Source organism: Heterodontus francisci, unplaced genomic scaffold (assembly GCF_036365525.1).
Source record: "Heterodontus francisci isolate sHetFra1 unplaced genomic scaffold, sHetFra1.hap1 HAP1_SCAFFOLD_377, whole genome shotgun sequence".
Lineage (NCBI taxonomy): Eukaryota > Metazoa > Chordata > Chondrichthyes > Heterodontiformes > Heterodontidae > Heterodontus > Heterodontus francisci.
Genome location: NW_027142041.1, coordinates 701,852 through 728,607, shown reverse-complemented (window position 1 = coordinate 728,607; position 26,756 = coordinate 701,852). Strand labels below are relative to the sequence as shown.

General features: G+C 45.9%; 1 protein-coding gene across 1 annotated transcript in view; it reads right to left on the bottom strand.

The window, feature by feature from the left end:
* The window catches only part of LOC137366348 (adenylate cyclase type 8-like), a 266,926-nt gene that overhangs the window by 144,352 nt on the left and 95,818 nt on the right, over positions 1-26,756 (bottom strand). Inside the window, exon 6 of the mRNA XM_068028243.1 lies at positions 4,821-4,979. Coding sequence (XP_067884344.1) covers positions 4,821-4,979 — 159 coding nt within the window. The remainder of the gene's footprint in view (positions 1-4,820; positions 4,980-26,756) is intronic.

The window sequence follows — 26,756 nt, the reverse complement described above, 5'->3', positions numbered from 1 at the left end:
TGCTTCCAAAAGCTAAGGGCCAATCGGAAGGCTGGCAGCTCTGCAGTGTCAGCAGCGCCACTGGGAGCATTGGCCACAAGAGAGGAGGACACCCCGGGAGAGATGAGTGGGGTCAGGTTCGCCGGGGCCATTCAGACAGGCCCTGGTGACAGGGTGGGTAGGGGCTCTAGCTGGGGTGGTGGCAATTGCTGCCGGGGTAGTGACCATCTGGGTGTCTGGATTGTCCCCAAAGGAGGGACCCCATGACCCCGCTAGGAGGCCGCCAGTATTTACTGCATTGCATTAAATTGAGACGGAGGTGGGAAGTGGCACGTAAGTGGCCATTAATTGGCCTGGGGAAGGTAGGCCGCCCTCGGCCTTCCCTGCCCTGGACTAAATTGGAAGACATTGGGAAGGCGACAAACACTGCGACCCACCACCACCTCCTCCCCCAATCTTCCGACACAATTTTATGGGGGCCCCGCCTCCATTTCCTGTCCTGAGGCGGCCCATAAAATTCAGCCCATTGACTTTCCATTGAATTTCAGACACACTGTCCTTCGGCTGCCCTCCTTTTCTCAGTCTCTCTCTCACAGACCCCCAACCCCATGCTCTCCGTCCCGCCATCACCTATTTTCAGTGTCAGCTGTGGCTTAGTGAGCAGCACTCTCACCTATAAATCAGAAGGTTCTGGGTTCAAGTCCCACTCCACTTGACCACAAAGATTTAGGCAGCTTTTTCTGAAGCAGCGATAGTGCGAGCGAGGTATCAGCTGGGAAGGTGAGTTTCAGCTTAAAGTAAATTACCTTTTGTTTCGGCGGACCAGGGGAATGCTGGGTAAGTAAACCTATATATTTGGGCAGTGGCTAAACCCGAAACACTACACGTGTAGTGTCTCCCACCAATCCTCCTCCTCTAACCAAAAAAAAGGACTCTTGCGTGGAGGGTTTGGTGAGGTAAGGAATTCCTTTTTTTAAAATCTCTGTTGTCAATTTAGAGCAGAGGGGATGGAAGCTAGGGCAGTTGCATGCTCCTCTTGCAGGATGTGGGAGGTAAGGGTCACCACTAGTGTCCCTGCTGACTTCACCTGTGAGAAGTGCACCCAACTCCAGCTCCTCGCAGATCGCGTTAGGGAACTGGAGCTGGAGCTGGATGAACTTCGGATCATTCGGGAGGCTGAGGGGGTGATAGCGAGCAGTTATAGGGAAGTAGTGACACCTAAGTTACAGGATAAAGGTAGCTGGGTGACCGTCAGGGGAGGGAAAGGGAATCGGCGCACAGTGCAGGGATCCCCTGTGGCCGTTCCCCTCAATAATACGTATACCGTTTTGGATACGGTTGGGGGGGGGGGGACCTACCAGAGGAAAGCCACAGTGGCCAGGTCTCTGGCACTGAGCCTGGCTCAGTGGCTCAGAAGGGAAGGGGGGAGAATAGGAGAGCGATAGTGATAGGAGATTCAATGGTTAGAGGAACAGACAGGAGATTCTGTGGTCGCGAACGAGACTCCCGGATGGTATGTTGCCTCCCGGGTGCCAGGGTCAGGGATGTCTCGGATCAAGTCTATAGGATTCTTAAGGGGGAGCAGCCAGAGGTCGTGGTACATATCGGGACCAATGACATAGCTAGGAAAAGGGATGAGGACCTGAAAAGTGAATATAGGGAGTTAGGTTGGAAGTTGAAAGGCAGGACGAGCAGAGTAGTAATCTCAGGATTGTTACCGGTGCCACGTGCTAGTGAGGCTAGAAACAGGGAGCGAGTGCAGCTGAACACGTGGCTACAGAGCTGGTGTAGGAGGGAGGGATTCAGATATGTGGAACATTGGGATACCTTCTGGGGAAGGTGGGACCTGTACAAGAAGGACGGGTTGCATCTGAACTGGAGGGGCACCAATATCCTGGGCGGGAGGTTTGCTAGAGCTCTTCGGGAGGGTTTAAACTAGTTTGGCAGGGGGATGGGAACCGGAGCTACGGATCAGTGGATGGGGTAGCTGTTGAACAGGCAGATACCGAGTGCAGAGAGTCTGTGAGGAAGGTTAGACAATTGACACGACAAAGTTGCAGCCAGTATGATGGGTTGAAGTGTGTCTATTTTAACGCAAGAAGTGTCAGGAATAAGGGTGATGAACTTCGAGCATGGATCAGTACTTGGAGCTACGATGTTGTGGCCGTTACGGAGACGTGGACATCACAGCGGCAGGAATGGATGTTGGATGTTCCAGGGTTTAGATGTTTCAAAAGGAATAGGGAGGGAGGTAAAAGAGGTGGGGGAGTGGCATTGCTAATCAGGGATAGTATCACAGCTGCAGAAAGGGAGGTGATCGAGGAGGGTTTGTCTACTGAGTCATTATGGGTGGAAGTCAGAAACAGGAAAGGAGCAGTCACTTTATTGGGAGTTTTCTATAGACCCCCCAATAGCAACAGAGAAATGGAGGAACAGATTGGGAGGCAGATTTTGGAAAGGTGCAGAAGTAACAGGGTTGTTGTCATGGGTGACTTCAACTTCCCTAATATTGATTGGAACCTCCTTAGTGCAAATAGTTTGGATGGAGCAGTTTTAGTCAGGTGTGTCCAGGAAGGTTTCCTGACTCAATATGTAGATAGGCCAAGGATTAAGGAAAATCCCAAGGCTTTCTACACTTATATGAGGAACAAGAGGATGGCCAGAATGAGGGTAGGGCCGATCAGGGATAGTGGAGGGAACTTGTGCCTGGAGTCGGAGGAGGTAGGGGAGGTCCTAAATGAATACTTTGCTTCAGTATTCACTAGTGAGAGGGACCTGGTCTTTTGTGAGGACAGCGTGGAACAGGCTGATATGCTCGAACAGGTTGATGTTAAGGAGGAGGATGTGCTGGAAATTTTGAATGATATGAGGACAGATAAGCCCCCGGGGCCAGACGGGATATACCCAAGGATATTACGGGAAGCGAGGGAAGAGATTGCTGCGCCTTTGGCGTCCTCACTGTCCACTGGAGTAGTACCGGATGATTGGAGGATGGCAAATGTTGTTCCCTTGTTCAAGAAAGGGAATAGGGATAACCCTGGGAATTATAGACCAGTCAGTCTTACTTCAGTAGTGGGCAAATTATTGGAGAGGATTCTGAGAGACAGGATTTATGATTATTTGGAAAAGTATGGTTTGATTAGAGACAGTCAGCATGGCTTTGTGAGGGGCAGGTCATGCCTCACAAGCCTTATTGAATTCTTTGAAGATGTGACAAAACACATTGATGAAGGAAGAGCAGTGGATGTGGTGTATATGGATTTTAGCAAGGCGTTTGATAAGTTTCCCCATGGTAGGCTCATTCAGAAAGTGAGGAGGCATGGGATACAGGGGAAGTTGGCTGTCTGGATACAAAATTGGCTGGCCCATAGAAGACAGAGGGTGGTAGTAGATGGAAAGTATTCAGCCTGGAGCTCGGTGACCAGTGGTGTTCCACAAGGATCTGTTCTGGGATCTCTGCTCTTTGTGATTTTTATAAATGACTTGGATGAGGAAGTGGAAGGCTGGGTTAGCAAGTTTGCCGATGACACGAAGGTTGCTGGAGTTGTGGATAGTGTGGAAGGCTGTTGTAGGTTGCAACGGGACATTGACAGGATGCAGAGCTGGGCTGAGAAGTGGCAGATGGAGTTCAACCTGGAAAAGTGTGAAGTGATTCATTTTGGAAGTTCGAATTTGAATGCAGGATACAGGCTTAAAGACAGGATTCTTGGTAGTGTGGAGGAACAGAGGGATCTTGGGGTCCATGTCCATAGATCGCTCAAAGTTGCCACCCAAGTTGATAGGGTTGTTAAGAAGGCGTATGGTGTGTTGGCTTTCATTAACAGGGGGATTGAGTTTAGGAGCTGCGAGGTTATGCTGCAGCTCGATAAGGCCCTGGTTCGACCACACTTGGAATATTGTGTTCAGTTCTGGTCGCCTCATTATTGGAAGGATGTGGAAGCTTTAGAGAGGGTGCAGAGGAGATTTACCAGGATGCTGCCTGGACTGGAGGGCATGTCCTACGAAGAAAGATTGAGGGAGCTAGGGCTTTTCTCATTGGAGCGAAGAAGGATGAGAGGTGACTTGATAGAGGGGTACAAGATGATGAGAGGCATAGATAGAGTGGATCGCCACAGACTTTTTCCCAGGGTGGAAAGGGCCATCACCAGGGGGCATAATTTTAGGGTGACTGGAGGAAGGTTTCGGGGAGATGTCAGAGGTAGGTTCTTTACAGAGAGTGTGGTGGGTGCGTGGAATGCACTGCCAGCGGTGGTAGAAGCAGATGCATTAGGGACATTTAAGCGACTCTTGGATAGGTACATGGATGATAGTAGAATGAAGGGTAGGTAGTTACTTAGATCTTGGAGTAGGTTAAAGGTTCGGCACAACATCGTGGGCCGAAGGGCCTGTACTGTGCTGTACTGTTCTATGTTCTAGGTTCTATGTTCTATGCTACATTCCAATGCAATCCTGAGGGAGCACTTAATTGTCAGAGATGTCATTTTCAGATGAGATATTAAACCAAGGCCTGATCTGGCCTCTCAGGGGAATGTAAATGATCCAAGAAGAGCAGGGGAGTTCTCAAAACAGATTATCAGGGAGAGGTCTCTATCACATTGCTACTTGATGGAGTTTGGCTGCCAACTTTCCTACAGTGACTGTCCTTCAAAAGTACTTCATGGGTTGTGAAATGCTTTGGGATGGCCTGAAGTCAGAAAAAGAACAATATAAATGCAAATCATTCTTTTTGACTCTTACTCTGTCCTTCAGTTACATCATCTATGCCTCAGTCACACTCTCTGTTTCTCGGTCATGCACGCTCACTTTAACTCTTTGTCTCTCCAACCCTGGTTCACTCTTACCCAGGTTCACCGGAAGTTTCTAGCTTGTCAGCAATGTGCACATCCAATGACCACACATCAAATTGCCACTTCCGCAGGCCTAGTACTCCGCACAGGACAGAGCCGGAGTGGATCCCTATCCGCATATCGATATCTGATTGAAAGCTCGATCGAATCTTCCTAAATGACAGAGAAATGCAAGTGGGAGAATTGTTATCCAATATGTTTCTTTTAATGGAGAAACTGAGACTAGTGATCTGCTGGCACCAGGGCAAGAATTAAACGCCTGTTGACTGTCGGAGGAAGAGAAGGCCAAGGATATGCCACAGCGTCGGAGATGATAGCCCCTTTTACAACTGAGGCGAAGGGTAAGTCAACATGAGGCCCAGGAGTTAAATGGTCATTTAAACAGCAGCCTAATGCCTACCTGAAGTCAACATCAATGACCATCCCTTCCCAGCACCAATTCAGGTGTAATCCAATTTCTAAGTATTTTAACTCCAGTTCTCTTCTATCTATAAACTCCAATTTATTTTATTCTGGAGTCTCAGCTCCCTTTCCCCTACCCCCAACCCCACAATTGTTTTTCCACAGACTGGGATGCATCTTGGAGGAAAGCAGGAATTCCATCCCGATGAAACCCCTAACCCAGCCGACCTTCCCACCACAATGATTCCCTGTGGCCTGCCTCATTTTGGGGGCTACATGCAAAACCAAAACCTCTCCAGTGAATAACACTGGCTGATTAGTCTTTATTGCCTATCTCAACCTGCCTGAGTACAAGCCCATCCTCTGTCAGCACTTGTATAGGCATTGGCAGATAGATTCCCCAATCCCTGCTGACCATCCAATACCAGGTGCCTTGGCCCAACAGATATCCTTGGAATCCAGGATGCAACCATGATGCAAATGAAAAGGGCATATTTCCCTCTTTGACATTTGTGTAATGAGCAAACACAAACACACGCCGACCACTAGGTAATGGGTGCACGCATCAGTAGGCAGGAGATTGGCAAAGTGTGTTACTAAGCACACTTCTGCTCATGACCACCCCAGATCTACCACAGCAGCTCCAGCCAAAGTCCAGGCAAAATGGTCTAGTTAACTGCAATATATTCAATCCAAGGGTATATAGCTAGATCGTTATCTCTCTATTCCATCAATAAGCAAACAGGTTATAAAGCCTACTGGTTCATAACTGTCCTTCAGGGAGTCGAAACCTCAACCCCTACTTGGTCTGACCTACACGTGACTCCAGCCCGCACTAAATGGTTGACATTAAATGCCCTCAGGGCAGCTAGAGATGGGCAATAAATAAGAACACATTGTAAAAGAGCAATAAAAACATCTGCATCCACAGCACTTTGCTCTTGTAAAACAGCAAGTTATTTTATCTATACCTAAAGAGCATTTTCAACCTTTTCAACCAAGATTAGCATTACTGAAAGTTCGTAAGTCACTTTGGAGTGGCGGTAATGGAGTCTTCTAATATCCTAATTGTTATGACCAGGTGAGAAAGGTGTCCAGGGGTCCTTTTGAGCCTTCACCTGGTCTTACTGCAACAGGGTTTAATTCTAAACACATTGTGTTTTTAGCTCCCCCTTGTTGAATCCTTGTTCACTGCTTTCCAATTATAAGGCAAAGAAATCAACACAAACAGGCTTTCTTAGAGTTAAAGAAGAAAAGTTGAAACTTATTAAAACAAACTCTAATTCGGTTAACGCTTACGGATACACGCCGTGCCCCCAGCTAGCATGCATATACGCGATAAACACATGCAAATAGAGACAGAAAAGAGAAGAAAAATAAAGTTTGAGGCAATATCTGAACAATTTCTTGTTACCGTGCTTCAAGCTCACTGTAGAGTTCTTTTGTAGGTAGTCCTTGCTTGTAGATAATTCTTGCTTTTTGGTGGGGCCCGCTATTCTTCTTAAACCTTGTTCACTGTAGGAGACTTTTCTCTCTTGGGGTTCATCTGTCTTCAACGGATTCCAAAGCTGATGAAAGAGAGATGGAAGCAAGCAGGAGAGGCTGCAGCAAGCCAGCCAGGAGAGGTCATTTCAGTCCAGGAGCAAACAGCTTTCTGAGTTCAAATTCTTTCTCTACAAATTAAAACTCTCAGTTCAAAACTCTGCAACAGCCAGTTATTCATGTGACTAATCTGGTCTGACCACGTCCGTTCTGTGCATTGGGAGCAGGGATTGGTTCCTTTGTTCCGACAATGTCTGCTATTATGCAAAAAATTCTTTCCGGCTAGGGGACTGGCAATTCCTTGTAATAGGCCCTCTTTTCTTCCCAGCAAAAATTTGAAGTTTAGTGTCCATGTGGTGAAATTAATGTGCCTCATTCTTGGCAGGTGGGGGCCTGCATGACATAGTGTCGACTGAGAAAATAATGGGATAATGGGCAGAGAGTGGCAGAAATTCCTGCAATGTATACCAAAGAACTTTCTTGATCAGAGTCTTTCCAGCCCAATGAGGAAGGAAACAATGCTGAGGAATGAAATTGGCCCAGTGGATCATGGTTCAGTGGGAGAGCATTTAGGAAACAGTGATCAGAATATCAGAACTTAAGAAATCGAAGCAGGAGTAGGTCATTCATCCTTCGTGCCTGATCCACCATTCATTAAGATCAAGGTTGATCTTCTATCTCAGCTACACTTTCCCACACTATCGCCATATCCCTCGAATCCCTCAGTGCCCAAAAATCTTTCCATCTCTGACTTGACTATACTCAACAATTGAGCATCCACAGCTCTCTGGAGTGGGGAATTCCAAAGGTTCACAAATCTGACTGAAGAAATTTCTCCTCATCATAGTCCGAAATAGCCAACCTCATGCTTAGGCTTTGATCCCGTGCTCTAGATTCCCGAGCTAGAGCAAACATCCGCCCAGCAGCTATCCTGTCAACACCCTAAAGAATTTTATGTTTCATCTCTAAATCTTCTCAGCTCTAGTTTACTTAATCTCTCCTAATAGGACAATACCCTCATCCGAGGAAGGAGTCGAACGAACCTTCATTAGGTTTAGAGCGGGGGAGTCCAGGACCAGGGGTCACAGTCTAAGCATAAGGTGTAAGCCATTTAGGACTGAGATGAGGAGAGATTTCTTCACCCAGAGAGTGGTGAACCTGTGGATTTCTCTACCACGGAAAACAGTTGAGGTCAAATCATTAAATATATTCAAGAAAGAGTTAGATATAGCTCTTAGGGCTAAAGGAATCAAGGGATATGGGGAGAAAGCAGGAACAGGGTACTGAGTTTGGATGATCAGCCATGATCGTATTGAATGGCGAAGCAGGCTCAAAGGGCCAAATGGCCTACTCCTGCTCCTATTTTTCTATGTTTCTATTATAGAGTCACAGAGTCAAAGAGTTATACAGCACAGAAACAGGCCCTTCGACCCATTGTGTCTGTGCCGGCCATCAAGCACCTAACAATTCTAATCCCATATTCCTGCACTTGGCCCGTAGCCTCGTATGCTATGGCGGTTCAAGTGCTCATCCAAATACTTCTTAAATGTTGTGAGGGTTCCTGCCTCTACCACCTCTTCAGGAAGTGTGTTCCAGATTCCAACCACCCTCTGAGTGAAAAAGTTTTTCCTCAAATCCCCTCTAAACAAGGACAAGAATAAGCAGAAATCAAATGTAAAAATATTCAACTTTAGGAGAGCTTTTATTAATGAGTTGAAAAGGCCCAGTTGGGTTTGAATCAAAGATTGGTAGGCAAAACAGTAAACGAGCAATTGGAGGCCTTCAAAGAGGTGACAAAGTAGACACATTCTGGCAACCCATCTGTTTCACTAATGTCCTTCAGGGAAGGAAATCTGCTGTCCTTACCTGATCTGGCCTACATGTGACTCCAGACCCACAGCAATGTGGTTGACTCTTAACTGCCCTCTGAAATGGCCTAGCAAGCCACTCAGTTATACCTAACCGCTACAAAGTTGACAAGGAATGAAACCGGATGGATCACCTGACATCGACCTAGGCACCAGAAACAAAGTGGCAAACCCAGCCCTGTCGACCCTGCAAAGTTATCCTTACTAACATCTGGGGGCTTGTGCCAAAGTTGGGAGAGCTGTCCCACAGACTAGTCAAGCAACAGCCTGACATAGTCATACTCACGGAATCATACCTTACAGACAATGTCCCAGACACTGCCATTACCATCCCCGGGTATGTCCTGTCCCACCGGCAGGACAGAGCTAGCAGAGGTGGCAGCACAGTGGTATACAGTAGGGAGGGAGTTGCCCTGGGCGTCCTCAACATCGACCTTGGACCCCATGACGTCTCATGGCATCAGGTCAAACATGTGCTGATTACCACCTACTGCCCCACGCAAACCCCCCCCCCACCTCGGCTGATGAATCAGTGCTTCTCCATGTTGAACACCAACTGGAATAAGCACTTAGGGTAGCAAGGCACAGATTGTACTCTGGGTGGGGGACTTCAATGTCCATCACCAAGATGGCTGGGTAGTACCACTACCGACCGAGCTGGCCGAGTCCTAAAGGACATAGCTGCTGACTGGCTCTGGGATGGTGGATTGTAGGATGGTGAAGGCACCAACAAAAAGGGGAAAAACATATGTGTCCTCATCCTCACCCATCTGCTTGGTGCAAATGCATCTGACCATGAGAGTAATGGTAGGAGTGATCACCGCACAGTCGTTGTGGAGACAAAGGCCCATCTTCACATTGAGGATACCCTCCATCGTGTTGTGTGACACTACCACCATGCTAAATGGGATAGATGTCGAACAGATCTAGCAACTCCAAACTGGGCATCCATGAGGGGTGCTGTAGGCCATCAGCAACAGCAGAATTGTACTCAAACACAATCTGTATCCTCGTGGCCCGGCATATCCCCCACTCTACAATTACCATCAAGCCAAGGGACCAACCTGGTTCAATGAAGAGTGCAGGAGGGCATGCCAGGAGCAACACCAGGCATACCTGGCTGCTCAGCACATCATTGAAAAAAATCAAGGTTGAAGCATTTGCAACAATCTTCAGCCAGAAGTGCCGAGTGCATGATCCATCTTGGCCTCCTCCTGAAGTCCCCAGCATCACAGATGCCAGTCTTCAGCCAATTCGTTTCACTCCACATGATATCAAGAAATGACTGAAGGCACGGGATATTGCAAAAGCTTTGGGCCCTGACAGTATTCCAGCAACAGGACTGAAGACCTGTGCTCCAGAACTTGCCACACCCCTCGCCAAGCTGTTCCAGTACAGCTACAACACTGGCATCAACCCGGCAATGTGGAAAATTGCCCAGGTATGTCCTGTACACAAAAAGCAGGACAAATCCAACCTGGCCAATTACCGCCCCATCAGCCTACTCTCTATCATCAGTAAAGTGATGGAAAGTGTCATCAACAGTGCCATCAAGCAGCACTTGCTTAGCAATAACCTGCTCAGTGACACTCAGTTTCGGTTCCGCCAGGGCCACTCAGCTCCTGACCTCATTACAGCCTTGGTTCAAACATGGACAAAAGAGCTGAACTCCAAGAGGTGACCTATTTGTAGGGGCGGAAGATGTTGGCATTAGTCTAAATGAATACTTTGTGTCTGTCTTCACAAAAGAGGGATGATGCAGATATTGTAGTTAAGGAAGAAGTGGGTGAAGTATTGGATGTGATCAACATAGGGAGAGAGGACATATTAATGGGATTAGCATCCTTGAAAGTTGATAAATCACCAGGGCCAGACGAAATGTACCCCAGGCTGTTAAAAGAAGCAAGAGAGGAAATAGTGGAAGGTCTGACCATCATTTTCCAGTCTTCACTGGATACAGGTGTGGTGACGAAGGATTGGAGAACTGCTAACATTGTACCTCTGTTTAAAAAGGCAGTGAGGGATAGACCAAATAATTACAGGTCAGTCAGTCTAAGCTCAGTAGTGGGGAAATTATTGGAATCTATCCTGAGACTCAGGATAAACTGTCATTTAGAAAGGCACAGGTTAATCAAGGATAGTCAGCAGGGATTTGATAAGGGAAGATTTTGACTGACCAACTTGATTGAATTTTTTGAAGACGTAACAAGGAAGATAGATGAGGGTAGTGCAGTTGATGTGGTCTACATGGATTTTAGTAAGGCTTTTGACATGGTCCCACATGGCAGACTGGTTAAAAAATAAAATCCCATGGGATCCAGGGAAATGCAGCAAAGTGGATATAAAACTGGCTCAGTGGCAGGAAACAAAGGGTAATTTTTGACGAGTGTTTTAGCGACTGGAGGGCTGTTTCCAGTGATGTTCCGCAGGGCTCAGTACTGGGTCCCCTGCTTTTTGTGGTATATAGGCCGAAGGGCCTGTTTCAGTGCTGTATCTCTAATCTAATCTAAAAATGTAGGGGGCATGATCAAGAAGTCTGCAGACGACACAAAGATTGGCCGTGTGGTAGATAGCAAGGAGGATAGCTGTAGGCTGCAGGAAGATATTGATGGACTAGTCAGGTGGGAAGTGGCAAATGGAATTCAACATGGAGAAGTGTGAGGTGATGCATTTGGGGAGGTCGGACAAGGTAAAGGAAAACACGATAAATGGGAAAATACTGAGAAGTGTAGAGGAAGTGAGGGACCTTGGAGTGAATGTCCACAGATCCCGGAAGGTAGCAGGACAGGTTGATAATGTGGTTAAGAAGGCATATGGAATCCTTTCTTTTATTAGCCAAGGTATAGAATACAAGAGCAGGGAGGTTATGCTGGAACTGTATAACTCATTGGTTAGGCCACAACTTGAGTACTGTGTGCAGTTCTGGTCACCTCGTTACAGAAATTACACTGGAGAGGGTATAGAGGAGATTTACAAGGATGTTGCTGGGACTGGAAAAATGTAGCTATGAGGAAAGATTGGATAGGCTGGGTTGTTCTCCTTGGAATAGAGAAAACTGAGGGGAGGGGAAGGGCCTTAACAGAGAGGTCAGTGACAAAGGGGCATAGATTTAAAGTGATTGGTAGAAAGATTTGAGGGGAGATGAGGAAAAGATTTTTCACCCAGAGGGTGGTGGGAGTTTGGAACTCACTGCCTGAAAGGGTAGTTGAGGCAGAAACCCTCAACTCATTCAAAAGAAGTCTGGATATGCAGGGCTACGAACCAAATGCTGGATGGTGGGATTAGAATGAATGGAACATTTTTTGGCTGGCACAGACACAATGGGCCAAGTGGCTTCTTTCTGTGTCGTAAACGTTCTATGATTCTAGGTGAGGTGAGAGTGACTGCCCTTGACATCAAGGCAGCATTTGACCAAATATGGCATCAAGGAGTCCAAGCAAAACTAGAATCAATGGGAATCAGCAGGGGGGGGGGTCTCTCCACTGGTTGGAGTCATACTGAGCACAAAGGAAGATGGTTGTGGTTCTTGGAGGTCAATCATCTCAGTCCCAGGACATCACTGCAGTTGTTCCTCAGGGTAATGTCCTAGGCCCAACCATCGTCAGCTGCTTCATCAATGACCTTCCCTCCATTATAAGGTCAGAAGTGGGGATGTTCGCTGATGATTGCACAATGATCAGCACCATTCGTGACTCCTCAGATACTGAAGCAGTCCGTGTCCAGATGCAGCAAGACCTGGACAACATCCAGGCTTGGGCTGATAAGTGACAAGTAACATATTTTTTTATTTGTTCTGAGGGTGTGGGTGTCACTGACATGCCAGCATGTGTCGCCCATCCCTAATTGCCCTTGAACCGAGTGGCTTGCTAGGCCATTTCAGAGGGCATTTAGAGTCAACCACATTGCTGTGGGTCTGGAGTCACATGTAGGCCAGGCCAGGTAAGGACAGCAGATTTCTTTCCCTAAATGACATCAGTGAACCAGATGGGTTTTTACAACCCATAGCTTCATGGGACCATTACTGAGAGTCGCTTTCAATTCCAGATTTGAATTAATTGAATTTAAATTCCACCAGCTGCCGAGGTGGGATTTGAACCACTGTCCCCAGGGCATTAGCCCCAGCTTCCGGATTACTACTAGCAGTGACATTACCACTATGCCACCATCTCCCCCAAAAGTACACACAAGTACCTGGCAATGACCATCTCAAACAAGAGAAAATCTAACCATCTCCCCTTAATGTTCAATGGCATTACGATCGCTGAATTCCCCACTATCAACATCCTGGAGGTCACCATCGACCAGAAACTAAATTGGACCAGCCACATAAATACTGTGGCTACAAAAGCAGGTCAGAGGCTAGGAATTCTGCAGTGGGTAACTCAACTCCTGACTCCCCAAAGCCTGTCCACCATCTACAAGGCACAAGTCAGAAGTGTGATGGAATACTCTCCACTTGCCTGGATGGGTGCAGCTCCAACAACACCGAAGAAGCTCAACACCATCCAGGACAAAGCAACCTGCTTGATTGGCACCCCATCCACAAATATTCACCACTGACGCACAGTGGCAGCAGTGTGTACCATCTACAAGATGCACTGCAGCAACGCACCAAGGCTCCTTCAACAGCTCCTTCCAATCCAGCGACCTCTACCCACTAGAAGGACAAGGGCAGCAAATACATGGGAACAGCACCATCAGCAAGCTCCCCTCCAAGCCGCATGAAGTGATTTATGGCTTTAACTCTTTATAGGGACTAAACCAAATCAGGAGTACATCCCGATAAATCTCCTCTAATCAAGATCAAACCAGACAAATTCTCAGACACTTATCTGGGTCCAAAGAACTGTATTAACTTTCCCTCAAAGAAAGAAAACCAACAGAGAATATTTCCATCTTTCGGATAGCCTATTTTTATTATTTATGGCGAAGTCATAAATATCCCAGATATTATAAGAGTCTGGGAAGCTCTCTTCAATATGTATCTCTCCACTTAAAGAGGTTCTTGTAGTTGTATACAGAATACTACATGAGGCTATTAACTTTTATAGATCTATTAAAGAATTTAACATGTAATAAACCTCTTAAGTGGATGAGTATATCACAATATCAAGCATTACTGAGAGATGTAACACACATTCTTATTTCTAACATAGAATCCAAACGTTTAACCTTGCTAATGTTACACCAACATTATCCTGGAATATCCAGAATATCCATCAAAATTTAAAGTAAACTTTTACTTTAAATCCCCCAAACAAGGCATGGGATGAGAAGTATTGTTTGAGGATACAACACCCCTAAACTTTGCTTTCAAAACCTCTCCTTTTAATACTATTTCTAAGGTGTCATCTGACTTCCAGCATTGATGTGACCTTCCTGTGTTCCTTTTAAAATCCATATTTGATAATATCATGAACTAACTCTCCACTTAATGTTTTACTGGAAACCCCCTGTTTTCTGAAGTTGTAAGCCTTTATCTGGTCAAAATGTTTATAATTGTGTTTACTTCACCTCTTATTCCTGTTGAGTCCATTTTCTATAATTGCCTTTTTTATGGTGCCTGAAAGTAACCTCTGGAGCCGATTTGTCTGCATCAACAACCCCAAAAACTAATTAAGTTTGTTGCTACCTCTTACTGATCCCACACAGGATATTTCAATGTGTGTGTTTATCTTCTAATTCCCTGGCAACAGAAATTCTATTCTAACAGGGACCTTGAAATATTTAACCCTACCTCCTTAAAGGGGAACGTCAGTAAGTTCTAAAAACTGACCATTTATTCAATCATTACTTCTCAAAGGCATAATATACTAACTATTTCCAAATTCTACTGAATTGAGCCTATTATACCTATATTCCATCACACGCATATCATCCTGACTGAGAACTATATCGCCGTTCCTTCACTGTCACTTGGTCAAAATCCTGGAACTCCCTTCCGAACAGCACTGTGGAGATACCTACACCCCAAGGACTGCATGGTTCAAGAGGCAGCTCACCACCACCTTTTCAAGGGCAATTAGGGATCGGCAATAAATCCTGGCCGAGCCAATGACACTCACATCCCATGAAGGAATAATAAAAAAAACTCTACAGTTCTTGCACATCTCTGATTTCCTCCCCTATCTCTCTCACTATTTGGAGGCCTACAGAATACCCCTAGTAGTGTGATAATATTCTTTTTGCTTGCCATCTCTAACCAAATGGATTCTGTCCTTCCCCCCTCAAAGACATCACAGAATCACAGAATCACAGAATAATACAATGCAGAAGAGGCCCTTCGGCCCATCGAGTCTGCACCCGATGCATTAAAACACCTGACCTGTCCACCTAATCCCATTTGCCAGCACTTGGCCCATAGCCTTGAATGTTATGACGTGCCAAGTGTTCATCCAGGTACTTTTTAAAGGATGTGAGGCAACCTGCATCTACCACCCTCCCAGGCAGTGCATTCCAGACCGTCACCACCCTCTGGGTAAAAAAGTTCTTCCTCAAGTCCCCTTAAACCTCCCGCCCCTCACCTTAAACTTGTGACCCCTCGTAACTGACCCTTCAACTAAGGGGAATGCCGCTCCCTATCCACCCTGTCCATGCCCCTCATTATCTTGTACACCTCAATCAGGTCACCCCTCAGTCTTCTCTGCTCCAGTGAAAACAACCCAAGCCTATCCAACTTCTCTTCATAGCTTAAATGTCCCATCCCAGGCACCATCCCGGTGAATCACCTCTGCACCCCCTCCAACGCAATCACATCCTTCCTCTAATGTGGCGACCAGAATTGCACACAGTACTCCAGCTGTGGCCTTACCAAAGTTCTGTACATCTCCGACATGACCTCGCTGCTTTTGAAATCTTTGCCTCGATTGATAAAGGCAAGTGTCCCATATGCCTTTTTCACCACCCTATTAACCTGCCCTTCTGCCTTCAGAGATCTATGGACAAACAAGCCAAGGTCCCTTTGTTCCTCGGAACTTCCCAGTGTCAGGCCATTCATTGAATACTTCTGTGTCACATTACTCCTTCCAAAGTGTATCACCTCACACTTTTCAGGGTTAAATTCCATCTGCCACTTTTCTGCCCATTTGACCATCCCGTCTATATCTTCCTGTAACCCAAGACACTCAACCTCACTATTAACCACTCGGCCAATCTTTGTGTCATCCGCAAACTTACTGATCCTACCCCCCACATAGTCAGCTATGTCGTTTATATAAATGACAAACATTAGGGGACCCAGCACAGATCCCTGTGGTACGCCACTGGACACTGGCTTCCAGTCACTAAAACAGCCGTCTGTCATCACTCTCTGTCTCCTACAGCTAAGCCAATTTTGAATCCACCTTATCAAGTTACCCTGTATCCCATGTACATTTGCTTTCTTGATAAGTCTCCCATGTGGGACCTTGTCAAAGGCTTTGCTGAAATCCATGTAAACTACATCAACTGCACTACCCTCATCTACACACCTGGTCACATGCTCAAAAAATTCAATCAAATTTGTTAGGCATCACCTTCCTCTGACAAAGCCATGCTGACTATTCCTAATCAAATTTTGCCTCTCCAAGTGGAGATAGATTCTCTCCTTCAGAATTTTCTCCAATAGTTTCCCTACCACTGACGTGACACTCACTGGTCTGTAGTTCCCTGGCTTATCTCTACAACCTTTCTTAAATAGTGGGACCACATTAGCTGTTCTCCAGTCCTCTGGCACCTCCCCCGTGGCCAGAGAGGAATTAAAAATTAGGGTCAGAGCCCCTGCAATCACCACCCTCACCTCCCACAGCATCCTGGGACACAAATCGTCCAGACCTGGAGATTTGTCCACTTTTAAGCCTTCCAAAAGCTCCAATACCTTGTCACTCCCTATGACAATTTGCTCAAGAACCTCACAGTCTCTCTCTCTAAGTTCCATATCTACATCCTCATTCTCTTGGGTGAAGACAGATGTGAAGTATTCATTTAACACCCTACCAATGTCCTCTGGCTCCACCCACAGATTTCCCCCTTGGTCCCTAATGGGTCCTACTCTTTACCTGCTTATCCTCTTCCCATTGATATACTTACAGAATATCTTGGGATTTTCCCTACTTTTACCAGCCAGAGCTTTCTCATAACCCCTCTTTGTTCTCCTAATTGCTTTCTTAAGCTCCATCCTACACTTTCTGTACTCCACTAATGCTTCCATTGATTTGCTCTCCTTGTATTTGCTAAAAGCCTCTCTTTTCCTTCTCATCATACCCTGAATGTTTCTCTTTCCCTCTTTCTAAAACTACGATGTCTTCCCCACCACCCTTTTAACCTTCTCTAACGTTTCTGAACAATTTACATTCTTGTGCATTTCGCGTCCAGTCCTCACCATTTTTAAGCCACGCTTCCATGATTGCCATTACATCATATTTCCATACTGCTATTTGTGTTTGCAGCTCACCAACCTTATTCATCACACTTAGTGTGTTTACACACGTGCATTGTAATCCTGTCTTTGCATTCTTCGTAGTCCTTCTCAGTCCACTCCTATTTAACATGGAACCACTCCCTTCTCTAGTACTAAGAACAAATAACAAAGAACAAAGAACAGTACAGCACAGGAACAGGCCATTCGGCCCTCCAAGCCTGCGCCGATCTTGATGCCTGCCTAATCTAACACCTTCTGCACTTCCGGGGTCCATATCCCTCTATTCCCATCCTATTCATGCAGGGATGGTGCAGGAGGGAGGGATTTGGTTTCCTGGATAATTGGGGCTCTTTCTGGGGTAGGTGGGACCTCTACAAACAGGATGGTCTTCACCTGAACCAGAGGGGTACCAATATCCTGGGGGGGAGGTTTGCTAGTGCTCTTCGGGGGGGTTTAAACTAATTCAGCAGGGGAATGGGAACCCAAATTGTAGTGCCAGTGTACAGGATGTTGAGAGTAGTGAGGTCAGGGATATGGTTACAAGGAAGCAAGAGGGCACTGGCAAGCAAGAACCTGGTTTAAAGTGTGTCTATTTCAACGCCAGGAGCTTCCGGAATAAGGTGGGTGAGCTTGCAGCATGGGTTGGTACCTGGGATCTCGATGTAGTGGCCATTTCGGAGACATGGGTAGAGCAGGGGCAGGAATGGATGTTGCAGATTCCGGGATTTAGATGTTTCAGTAAGAACAGAGAAGATGGTAAAAGAGGGGGGGGTGTGGCATTGTTAATCAAGGAGAGTATTACAGCGACAGAAAGGACGTTTGAGGACTCGTCTACTGAGGTAGTATGGGCTGAGGTTAGAAACAGGAGAGGTGAGGTTACCCTGTTGGGAGTCTTTTATAGACCTCCGAACAGTTCCAGAGATGCAGAGGAAAGGATAGCGAAGATGATTCTCGACAGGGGTGAGAGTAACAGGGTAGTTGTTATGGGGGACTTTAACTTTCCAAATATCGACTGGACATACTATAGTTCGAGTACTTTAGATGGGTCAGTTTTTGTCCAGTGTGTGCAGGAGGGTTTTCTGACACAGTATGTAGACAGGCCAACCAGGGGCGATGCCACATTGGATTTGGTACTGGGAAATGAACCCGGCCAGGTGTTAGATTTAGATGTAGGTGAGCACTTTGGTGACAGTGATCACAATTCGGTTAGGTTTACCTTAGCGATGGGCAGGGACAGGTATATACCGCAGGGCAAGAATTATAACTGGGGGAAAGGAAATTATGATGCGATTAGGCAAGATTTAGGATGCGTAGGATGGGGAAGGAAACTGCAGGGGATGGGAACAATCGAAATGTGGAGCTTATTCAAGGAGCAGCTACTGCGTGTCCTTGATAAGTATGTACCTGTGAGGCAGGGAGGAAGTTGTCGAGCGAGGGAGCCGTGGTTTACTAAAGAAGTTGAAGCGCTTGTCAAGAGGAAGAAGAAGGCTTATGTTAGGATGAGACGTGAAGGCTCAGTTAGGGCGCTTGAGAGCTACAAGCTAGCCAGGAAGGATCTAAAGGGAGAGCTAAGAAGAGCAAGGAGAGGACACGAGAAGTCATTGGTGGATCGGATCAGGGAAAACCCTAAGGCTTTCTATAGGTATATCAGGAATAAAAGAATGACTAGAGTTAGATTAGGGCCAATCAAGGATTGTAGTGGGAAGTTGTGTGTGGAATCAGAGGAGATAGGGGAAGTGTTAAATGAATATTTTGCGTCAGTATTTACAGTAGAGAAAGAAAATGTTGTTGAGAATACTGAGATTCAGGCTACAAGGCTAGATGGGATTGAGGTTCACAAGGAGGAGGTGTTAGCAATTTTGGAAAGTGTGAAAATAGATAAGTCCCCAGGGCCAGATGGGATTTATCCTAGGATTCTCTGGGAAGCTAGGGAGGAGATTGCAGAGCCTTTGTCCTTGATCTTTATGTCGTCATTGTCGACAGGAATAGTGCCGGAAGACTGGAGGATTGCAAATGTTGTCCCCTTGTTCAAGAAGGGGAGTAGAGACAGCCCTGGTAATTATAGACCTGTGAGCCTCACTTCGGTTGTGGGTAAAATGTTGGAAAAGGTTATAAGAGACAGGATTTATAATCATCTTGAAAAGAATAAGTACATTAGAGATAGTCAGCACGGTTTTGTGACGGGTAGGTCGTGCCTCACAAACCTTATTGAGTTTTTCGAGAAGGTGACCAAACAGGTGGATGAGGGTAAAGCAGTGGATGTGGTGTATATGGATTTCAGTAAGGCGTTTGATAAGGTTCCCCACGGTAGGCTATTGCAGAAAATACGGAAGTATGGGGTTGAAGGTGATTTAGAGCTTTGGATCAGAAATTGGCTAGCTGAAAGAAGACAGAGGGTGGTGGTTGATGGCAAATGTTCATCCTGGAGTTTAGTTACTAGTGGTGTACCGCAAGGATCTGTTTTGGGGCCATTGCTGTTTGTCATTTTTATAAATGATCTGGAAGAGGGTGTAGAAGGGTGGGTTAGTAAATTTGCAGATGACACTAAGGTCGGTGGAGTTGTGGATAGTGCCGAAGGATGTTGTAGGGTACAGAGAGACATAGATAGGCTGCAGAGCTGGGCTGAGAGATGGCAAATGGAGTTTAATGCGGAAAAGTGTGAGGTGATTCACTTTGGAAGGAGTAACAGGAATGCAGAGTACTGGGCTAATGGGAAGATTCTTGTTAGTGTAGATGAGCAGAGAGATCTTGGTGTCCAGGTGCATAAATCCCTGAAGGTTGCTAACCAGGTTAATAGGGCTGTCAAGAAGGCATATGGTGTGTTAGCTTTTATTAGTAGGGGGGTCGAGTTTCGGAGCCACGAGGTCATGCTGCAGCTGTACAAGACTCTGGTGAGACCGCACCTGGAGTATTGCGTGCAGTTCTGGTCACCGCATTATAGAAAGGATGTGGAAGCTATGGAAAGGGTGCAGAGGAGATTTACTAGGATGTTGCCTGGTATGGAGGGAAGGTCTTACGAGGAAAGGCTGAGGGACTTGAGGTTGTTTTCGTTGGAGAGAAGGAGGAGGAGAGGTGACTTAATAGAGACATATAAGATAATCAGAGGGTTAGATAGGGTGGATAGTGAGCGTCTTTTTCCTCGGATGGTGATGGCAAACACGAGGGGACATAGCTTTAAGTTGAGGGGTGACAGATATAGGACAGATGTGAGAGGTAGTTTCTTTACTCAGAGAGTAGTAAGGGTGTGGAATGCCCTGCCTGCAGCAGTAGTAGATTCGCCAACTTTAAGGGCATTTAAGTGGACATTGGATAGACACATGGATGAAAATGGAATAGTGTAGGTCAGATGGTTTCACAGCTCGGCGCAACATCGAGGGCCGAAGGGCCTGTACTGCGCTGTAATATTCTAAAATTCTAAAAATATTTGTCAAGATGTCTCTTAAACATCGCTATCGTATCTGCTTCCACCACCTCCCCCGGCAACAAGTTCCAGGCACTCACCATCCTCTGCGTAAAGAACCTGCCTCGCACATCCCCTCTAAACTTTGCCCCTCGCACCTTAAACCTATGTCCCCTAGTAACTGACTCTTCCACCCTGGGAAAAAGCTTCTGACTATCCACTCTGTCCATGTCGCTCATAACTTTGTAAACCTCTATCATGTCGCCCCTCCACCTCCGTCGTTCCAGTGAAAACAATCCGAGTTTATCCAACCTCTCCTCATAGCTAATGCCCTCCAGACCAGGCAACATCCTGGTAAACCTCTTCTGTACCCTCTCCAAAGCCTCCAGGTCCTTCTGGTAGTGTGGCGACCAGAATTGCACGCAATATTCTAAGTGTGGCCTAACTAAGGTTCTGTACAGCTGCAGCATGACTTGCTAATTTTTATACTCTATGTCCCGACCGATGAAGGCAAGCATGCCGTATGCCTTCTTGACTACCTTATCCACCTGCGTTGCCACTTTCAGTGACCTGTGGACCCGTACGCCCAGATCTCTCTGCCTGTCAATACTCCTCAGGGTTCTGACATTTACTGTATACTTCCCACCTGCATTAGACCTTCCAAAATGCATTACCTCATCATTATCCGCAACTCCACCAACCTTTGTGTCACCCGCAAACTTACTAATCAGTCCAGCTACATTTTCCTCCAAATCATTTATATATACTACAAAGAGCAAAGGTCCCAGCACTGATCCCTGCGGAACACCACTAGTCACATCCCTCCATTCAGAAAAGCACCCTTCCACTGATACCCTCTGTCTTCTATGACTGAGCCAGTTCTGTATCCATCTTGCCAGCTCACCTCTGATCCCGTGCGACTTCACCTTTTGTGCCAGTCTGCCATGAGGGACCTTGTCAAAGGCTTTACTGAAGTCCATATAGACAACATTCACTGCCCTTCCTTCCTCAATCATCTTCGTCACTTCCTCAAAAAACTCAATCAAGTTAGTGAGACATGACCTCCCCTTCACAAAACCATGCTGTCTCTCGCTAATAAGTTCGTTTGTTTCCAAATGGGAGTGAATCCCGTCCCGACAGGATTTGTCCAACACTCTCACATTATACATCTTTTATTCCTCTTTACTATTTCTATATGCTGGTGCCCACCCCCTCCCCCCCTGCCAATTTAGTTTAAACCCTCCCCAACCACACTGGTGAACCTCCCAGCGAGGACACTGGTCCCAGTCCGTTGAGGTGCAACCCGACCGTTTTGTATTGGTGTCTCTTGCCCCAGAACTGGTCCCAATGCCTCACGAATCCGAAACTCTCCCTCCTGCACCTTGCTTCAAGTCACACATTGATCCTCCCTAGCTTCCTATTTCTACTCTCGCCAGCACGCTGCGCAGACAATAATCAAGAGATTACTATTTTTGCGGTCTTACTCTAACTTCCTCCCTATTGACTGCTGCGCTGGCCTGCATAACCATGGCTGTACTTCAAAGTGATTATACTTTGGCATGTGATAAAATGCTGCACAAGTGCATGACTTTTTGCTTCAGCTCAGCCACATCCTCTTGAAGGTAAAATTCTAAAATTGCAAATGCTGGTCTGGAAATTACTCACTATTTTTCATGGGGTAAAATTGTAATGCAGGCACCATTTTGCATCAAATAAAATTTCCAGTCACTAATCTCAGTGGTGACCCAAATATATCGCCGTTCCTTCACTGTCGCTGGGTCAGAATCCTGGAACTGCCTTCCTAACAGCACTGTGGGTGTATCTACCCCAAATGGACTGCAGCGGTTCAAGAAGGCAGCTCACCACCACCTTCTCAAGGGTAAAAAGGGTTGGGCAATAAATGCTGGCCTGGGCAGCGACACCCACATCCCATGAACAAATGAAAAAAATTCCAACATAGTTTATGCAATCTATCCTTGGAATCTAACCTTTGGAGCCCTAGGAACATTTTGATGAATCTGCACTGCACTTCCTCCAAGGTCAATAGATCCTTGCTCAAGTGCTGTGTCCAGAACTGTGCACAATACTCCAGATATGGTCTAATGAGAGGTCCTAAGAATTTAAGAAATAAGAGGAGGTCATTCAGCTCCTGATCTGCCATTCAATAAGATAATGGCTGATTTGATTATGGCCTTAATTCCATTTTCCTGTCTGCCCACCGCCGCCCACACCCCCCCAACCCTCACCCCCCAACCCCCACCCCCAACCCCCACCCCCTACCACCACAACTCCCACCCCCCAACTCCCACCCCCCAACCCCCACCCCCTACCACCACAACCCTTCACTCCCTTGTAGATGAAAACTCTGTCTAACTCAGCCTTGAATATATTCAATGACCCAGCCTCCACTGCTCACTGGGAAGAGAATTCCAAAGATTAACGGCCCTCAAAGAAGAAATTCCTTCTCATCTCCATCTTAAATGAAGACCCCTTATTCTGAAACTGTGCCTCCTAGTTCTAGATTCCCCCACGAGGGGAAACATCCTCTCAGCATCTACCCTGTCAAGCCGCCTCAGAATCTTACATGTTTCAATAAGATCACCTCTCATTCTTCTAAACTCTAATGAATATAGGCACAACCTGCTCAACCTTTCCTCATAAGACAACCCCTTCATCCCAGAAATCAGCCCAGTGAACTTTCTCTGAACTGCTTTCAAGGCAAGTATATCCCTCCTTAAATAAGGTGATCAAAACTGTACACAGTACTCTAGGTGTGGTCTCACCAATGCCCTGTACATTTGTAGCAAGACTTTCCTACCTTTATAGTCCATTTCCCTTGCAATGAAGGCCAATATTCCATTTGCCTTCCTAATTACTTGCTGTACCTGCATGTTAACTTTTTGAGATTCCTGTACAAGGACACCCAGATCCCACTGCATTGCAGCATTCTGCAGTCTCTCGCCATTTAAGTAATAGTCTGCTTTTCTATTCTTCCCTCCAAAGTGAACAACCTCACATTTTCCCACATTATACTCCATCTGCAAAATTTTTGCCCACTCACTCAATCTATCTAAATCCCTTTGCAGGCTCTGCGTCCTCCCCATAACTTGCTTTCCCACTTATCTTTGTTTCATCGGCAAATTTGGTTACAATACACTCAGTCCCTTCATCCAAGTCATTAATATAAATAGCAAATAGTTGAGGCCCCAGCACTGATCCCTGTGGCACTCCACTAGTTACAGTTTTCCAACCTAAAAATGCTCTGCTTCCTGTTAGCCAATCCTCTATCGATGCTAATATACTACCCCAACACCATGAACTCCTATCATGTGTAGTAACCTTTTGTGTGGCACCTTATCAAATGCCTTTTGGAAATCCAAATACAATACATCTACTGGTTCCCCTTTATCCACCCTGCTTGTTACATCCTCAAAGAATCATAGAAAGTTTACAGCACAAAAAGAGGCCACTTGGCCCAAGAACTCTGATAAATTTGTCAAACACAATTTCCCTTTCATAAAACTGTTGACTCTGCCTGATTGCATTATGATTTTCAAAATGTCCTGCTACTAATTCCTTAATAATGGATTCTAGCATTTTCCCACTGACAGATATTAGGTTAACTGGCCTGTAGTTTCCTGCTTTCTGTCTCGAACAGAGGTGATACATTTGCAGTTTCCAATCTGCTGGAACCTTTCCAGAATCTAGCATTTGTATAGTTGCAGCAAATCTTCCTCCCCTTTATATTCCAGTCCTTTAGTTATAAAGGCTAACATTCCATTAGCAATTTTGACTTTTTTTAGCGATCTGTGTACATGCACTCTAAATCTCTTTGGACCTTCATTGTTTTTAGCTTTTCACCATTTAAATATCTTCAGACAACAGTTCTGATCTTCTTCATACTTCTCAACATTGTCTGCCCTCCCTACTGCCGACAGCTGTGGTTGATGTGTGGAGAGAGCCAATGAGCTAAGAAAGATGTGCAGCACTCGGACAGAGTAATGAGATAGAAACACTTATGAATATAGGAGCAGGAGTAGGCCATTCAGCCCATCAAGTCTGCCCTGCCACTCAATATTATCATGGGTGATCATCCACTTCAATGCCTTTTTCCCACACTATCCCCATATCTCCTCATGTCATTGGTATTTAGAAATCTGTCAATCTCTGCTTTAAACATACTCAATGACTGAGCTTCCACAGCCCTCTGGGGTACAGAATTCCAAAGATTCACAACCCTCTGAGTTAAGAAATTTCTCCTCATCTCGGTGCTAGGAGGCTTCCCCCTTATTTTGAAATTGTGTCCCATGGTTCTAGACTCCTCAACCAGGGGAAACATCTTAGCTGCATCTACCCTGTCTATCCCTTTAAGTATTTTGTAGGTTTCAATGAGATCACCTCTCATTCTTCGAAACTCTAGAGAATACAGGCCCAGTTTCCCCAGTCTCTCTTCATAGGACAGTCCCACCATCCCGGGAACAAGTCTGGTGAACCTTCATTGCACTCCCTCTATGGCAATAATATCCTTCCTAAGGTAAGGGGACCAAAACTGCACACAGTACTCCAGGTGCCGTCTAACCAAGGTTCTATACAATTGAAGCACGCAAATCCTCTTGTGATAAAGGCTAACATACTATGAGGTTTCCTAATTGCTTGCTGCACCTGCATGTTAGCTTTCAGAGACTTATTGATGAGGACACCCAAATCCTTTTATACATCTACACTTCCTAATCTCTTACCATTTAAGAAATACTCTGCACACCTATTCCTCCTACCAAAGTAGATAACTTTACATTTTTCCACATTATATTCCATCTGCCAAGTTCTTGCCCACTCACAAAGTCTGTTCAAAACCCCTTGAAGCTGCTTTGCATCTTCCTCACAACACACATTCCCACCTAGTTTTCTGTCATCTGCAAACTTGGAACTGCATCCAAATCATTGATATATATTGTGAACAGCTGGGGCCCAAGCACCTGTGGTACCCCACTAGTCACAGCCTGCCAATGCAAGAATGACCAGTTTATTCCTACTCTCTGCTTTCTGCCTGTTAACCAATCCTTAATCCATGCCAGTATATTACCTCTTATCCCATGTGCTTTAATTTTGTTAACCAACCTCTTGTGGGGGATTTTATCAAAAGCCTTCTGAAAATCCAAGTATACCACATCCACCGACTCCCCTTTATTAATTCTGTTCGAACATCCTCAAAAAACTCCAACAGGTTCGTCAAACATGATTTCCTATTCATAAATCCATGTTGACTATGCCCAATCAGATCATTATTATCCAAGTGTCCATTTATCACATCCATCCGGATTCTAGCATTTTCCCTACTACTGATGTAAGGCTAACAAGTCTGTAGTTCCCTGTTTTCTCCATCCCTCCCTTCTTAAATAGTGGGATGACATTTGCAACCTTCAGATCTGCAGGAACCGTTCCAGAATCTATAGAATTTTGGAAGATGATCACCAATGTATCCACTACCTCCATAGTTACCTCTATCAACACTCTAGGAAGTATTATATCAGGTCCCAGGGACTTCTGGACATATCACACAAGTGTTACTGCACAGGAGGCCATTCAACCCATCAGGTCAGTGCTGGCTGTCCGAAGGAGAAATTTATCTCGTGCCATTTCCCCATTTTCTCCTTGTAGCCCTGCACATTCTTCCTTTTCAGATAATAATCCAATTCCCTCTTGAATGCCCTGATTAAACCTGCCTCCACCACACTTTCAGGTAGTGTATTCCAGATCCTAACCACTCGCTGAGTGAAAATGTTTTTATTTTTTTTTAAATTCATTTAGAGATACAGCACTGAAACAGGACCTTCGGCCCACCGAGTCTGTGCCGACCATCAACCACCCATTTATACTAAACCTACACTAATCCCATATTTCTACCACATCCCCACCTGTTCCTATATTTCACGACCACCTATCTATACTCGGGGCAATTTACAATGGCCAATTTACCTACCAACCTGCAAGTCTTTTGGCTGTGGGAGGAAACCGGAGCACCCGGAGAAAACCCACGCAGACACAGGGAGAGCTTGCAAACTCCACACAGGCAGTACCCAGAATTGAACCCGGGTCCCTGGAGCTGTGAGACTGCGGTGCTAACCACTGTGCCGCCTTCTTCAAGTCGCTATTGCTTCTTTTCCAATTACCTTATATCTGCACCCTCTTGTTCTCAGTCCCTCCACCAATGGGAACAGTTTTCCCCTGATAACCCTGTTCAGACACTGGCCTCTTGTGCTTTCCAGATTTATTCGCCCCACTATTGGCAGACGTGCCTTCAGATGCTGAAGCCCAAACTG